Source organism: Rhinopithecus bieti, unplaced genomic scaffold (assembly GCF_001698545.2).
Source record: "Rhinopithecus bieti isolate Rb0 unplaced genomic scaffold, ASM169854v2 scaffold_28055, whole genome shotgun sequence".
NCBI lineage: Eukaryota > Metazoa > Chordata > Mammalia > Primates > Cercopithecidae > Rhinopithecus > Rhinopithecus bieti.
Window position 1 is genome coordinate 249,366 of NW_016812914.1, and position 3,871 is coordinate 253,236.

The following is a 3,871-nucleotide window of genomic DNA, read 5'->3' on the forward strand; positions in this document are numbered from 1 at the left end:
AAAAAAAAAAAAAAAAAAAAAAAGAAACAGAGACGGTTTATTTATTTAGAGACAGGGTCTTACTCTCTTGTGCAGACTGGAGTGCAGTGTTGTGATCATAACTCACTGTAGCCTCAGCCTCCCAGGTTCAAGCAATCCTGCAGAGCTGAGACTACAGTGAACCACCACGCCCAGCTAATTAAAAAAAAATTTTTTTTTTAGAGATAGGATCTCATTAGGTTACCCAGGTTGATCTTAAACCCCTGAGCTCAAGCAATCCTTCTGCCTCAGCCTCCCAGAGTGCTGGCATTACAGGTGTAATGCCGCACCCAGCTTAAAAATGGTTTCTAATCTCATCGTGGAGATATTCCTTTTAATGTTGTTTTTTTGGTTTTTGTTTGTTTGTTTTTGAGAGGAGTCTCACTCTGTCACCCAGGCTGGAGTGCAGTGGCACTCACTGCAACGACTCACTGCAACCTCCACCTCCCAGGTTCAAGCAATTCTCCTGAGTAGCTGGGACCACAGGCACGCACCACCAGGCCCAGCTAATTTTTTTGTATTTTTAGTAGAGATGGGGTTTCACCTTGTTGGCCATGATGGTCTCCATCTCCTGACCTTGTGATCTGCCTGCCTTGGCCTCTGAAAGTGCTGGGATTACAGGCTTGAGCCACTGCGCCCAGCCACCGGGCTAATTTTTTATATATTTTGGTAGAGACAGGGTTTCATAATGTTGGCCGGGCTGGTCTCGAACTCCTTACCTCAAGTGATCCGCCTGCCTTGGCCTCCCAAAATGCTGGGATTATAGGTGTGAGTCACCACGCCCAGCCTGTTAATGTTTTAAGCAAGGTTAAACAGTTACATTAAAAGATGTAAAGTACAGTGAAGACAAGTACCAACCCTGCTCCCCAAAGGGACTGACTGTGAGCATCCTTGTATGTAAAGGAGGACCTTTGCTTAGGGCTTTCCCAGCTTTTCACTTCTAGTGTTTTGGCATAGAGCTCTCCGGTGGGGCTATTCAGATACCACAAGCCATCACTGTCTTCGAGCTGATCTTCATTTTAATCCGACGTCACGTGCACCGTAGGTGGTTTTATTTCCTTAAGGTATTGCAGCTTTCAGCTTGGGGGTGGAAATGCCTCGTAGGACTGAACCTTAAACCTTATGGTCAAAAGTCATTGCCTCCAAATTTACCCTCCTTTGACCTAGGGCAGCACTGAGGAACTGATTAGCTGCCTTTCTCAGCCTGGTGCTGCTGTGTGTTTATTATTTTCAGAGTGTGTACTTCTCAGTTAATGGAGGCATCCAGGTCATGGGTTCAAATCTAGAAAAGGAAAAAAGAAAATATTTGGGAGCGATCTTTTGTAGTTCACTTAAAAGAGCTTCAAGTTTAGTAAAACTTGGTGATAAGTTTTTCTTTTGTTTGGCATGTAGTAAAGAGAGAAAATGACCAAGTTAAATGTTTGTTTTTAATAAAGTAGGCTAGGAGGGCCGGGTGTGGTGGCTCACACCTGCAATCCCAGCACTCCGGTAGGCTGAGGTGGGTGAATCACCTGAGGTCAGGAGTTTAAGATCAGCTTGGACATGGTGAAACCCTGTCTGTACTAAAAAATACAAAAAATTAGCCGGGCGTGGTGGCGCGTGCCTGTAATCCCAGCTACTCGGGAGGCTGAGGCAGGAGAATCACTTGAACCCGAGAGGCGGAGGTTGCAGTGAGCCGATCACGCCATTGTTCCAGCCTGGGCAACAAGAGCAGAACTCTGTCTCAAACGAATGAATGATTAAAGTAGGCTAGGAGAAAGTGCCCGGTGATTGTTACCTTAAGAGTATTGCTACCAGGTGAAATTGGAGGAGCACAGTTTATCATTTTTGAGTTCTGCTTTAGAAATCCTGTGGTGGGAGGGGTATGTGTTAATCACCAGTACTTAGAAACTGTCTGGGAAATTGATTCGTTCATTCACCCAGTACAGACAGAGCAGCATACCCCCCTGCAGGCCACTGCCAGAGACGCTGGTGGAGCACAGGCGTGGAGGGTGTGTTCTGACGGAGAGGCAAGTGCGGAACTGAATGACCCAACAGTAGACTTTTAGATGGCAAAAGGTGCTGTGAGGGAAACAGACACAGGTTGCCTAAGCGAGGTGTCAGCCTTGGTTTTCACAGCTCCAGCTTCCACAAAGTCATCTTCCATTTTGTTTTTCAGGTGGATGGGGAAGGATTCAAGAACACTTCGGAAACTTCATCGTTGAACTTCAAAGTAACTGCGGTAAGTTACCATCTGGTTCTGCATCACTGGCAATGTTAAACAAGTGGTTGATGTTCCACAGTGAAAGAGCAGTGTGTATGTGTAAGGAAATGATACTGTGTTGGATACTGGGGTTAAGAGGTTAGCAGAACAGAAATAGTTTCAGGGCTGGCCATCTAGCAGGGGCAGTGGGATCAAACCAAGTATATAACCAGAAGGGAAAAAGAAGTGTGATGAGGGAGCAGTTGTGGTGATTGGACTTTAGAAGTGCCTGGAACTCTTCCCAGAGGAACTTATGTCTGAATTGAGGTCTGACGGCGGATAGGTTGAAGAGGGAAAGAAGAATTTGGAGCAGAAACTGTGGGTGGTGGCTCTGATGCAGAAGAGAGAGGGGAGCACACAGGGTTGGGGAGAAGCCAGAGGTGTTGCAGAGCAGCTGGGCCCGCCTCACTGAGTCTGGGCTACCAGAAGGATTGGACCTATTGTCCTAAGTGAGCCAGATGTCGGAAAAGGTTTTCAGCAGAGTAGAGAGATCATTTTGTTATAACAGGTTTCAGTTACAAATAAGTTTATGTTGGGGAAAGTATTTTTTTCCTAAATCCACTGTGACCTCTCCTGTGACAAAGGGGGTCTTTGCCAGCTGCAGCAGCCACTAGGTCAGCTTGGTCGTGGGGTGAGTGGTATGTCTGTGCGGGGCCCAGACTTGGGAGAATCAGACAGACTATTATCACTAGGGACCTGCTATTACCAGAGGAACTGGCAAAATGAACTGGTTTTCATCAAGTTATTGTAGGACGGAATACATTTTTTGGACAGGAGAAAGTTTTGTGGAAACAGGTATTCACAGATGATTGAAAGCTGTATTTGCTGGTGAAATGTATCTGCCCCGTGTTTAAAGTGACTTGTGGATTTGCTTTTTCTTTTTTAAATAGGACATTGAAGAATCTCTTTTGGAGCCAGGTACTGATAAGAGAAACACGACAGTTATGGTTTGAAAGTTTTCACGCTATTATTTTAAAGCTGTCTATGTTTTAAGTTGTGTTATGATCTTGTAAATTGCTCTAATGGTGGACAATCCAGATCATACAAGGATCAGAGATTGGAAACCCATTCGTATCACCAGATCTGTGGAAGAGCCATTCTGGCTTCTTGAGGTCAAATACATTTGGTGCAATGTAGTGATTATTTTCATCTCCAACCACGTAGAGTGGCATTTAATTCCCCCTGTCCCTATGATTCCTCCATGTGTTTCTACACATGAAACAGATCTTGTGATATTTTGCTGCAGTCGTTTTGATTAACGCAGTTAAGGCAGGAAAAAGCTGTTGTCAGGGCACTTACCACCTGAGAAGTGACTGGATTCCAGAAGAGGAAACAGAGTTTCTTCGTGAAAATTTTCAACATATTATTCCCCTTCCGGACTGCGTTTATCTCCCACCGTCAGAAGAGATTCTGATTTTCATATTGGATTGTTCTGTTAAAAGAAATTCAAAGAAATTTGGAAATTGAGCTGTCGTTGAATGGTGATTGCATTCGGTTCAGCACCTTGGACATTGGAAAATCAGTCAGAAGACCTAGACTTGAACAAAAACTCGAAGAAGACTGTTGAGAAGCAGCCGCGTGGTTGTAGGTTTTAAATCTGTGGGGCCTTTT

General features: G+C 44.8%; 1 protein-coding gene across 1 annotated transcript in view; it reads left to right on the forward strand.

Moving 5' to 3' along the window:
• Positions 1–3,871, forward strand: part of SAFB2 (scaffold attachment factor B2) — a 40,786-nt gene that overhangs the window by 11,505 nt on the left and 25,410 nt on the right. Inside the window, exons 5-6 of the mRNA XM_017847144.1 lie at positions 2,177–2,239; positions 3,151–3,207. Of these exons, the coding sequence (XP_017702633.1) occupies positions 2,177–2,239; positions 3,151–3,207 (120 nt within the window). The remainder of the gene's footprint in view (positions 1–2,176; positions 2,240–3,150; positions 3,208–3,871) is intronic.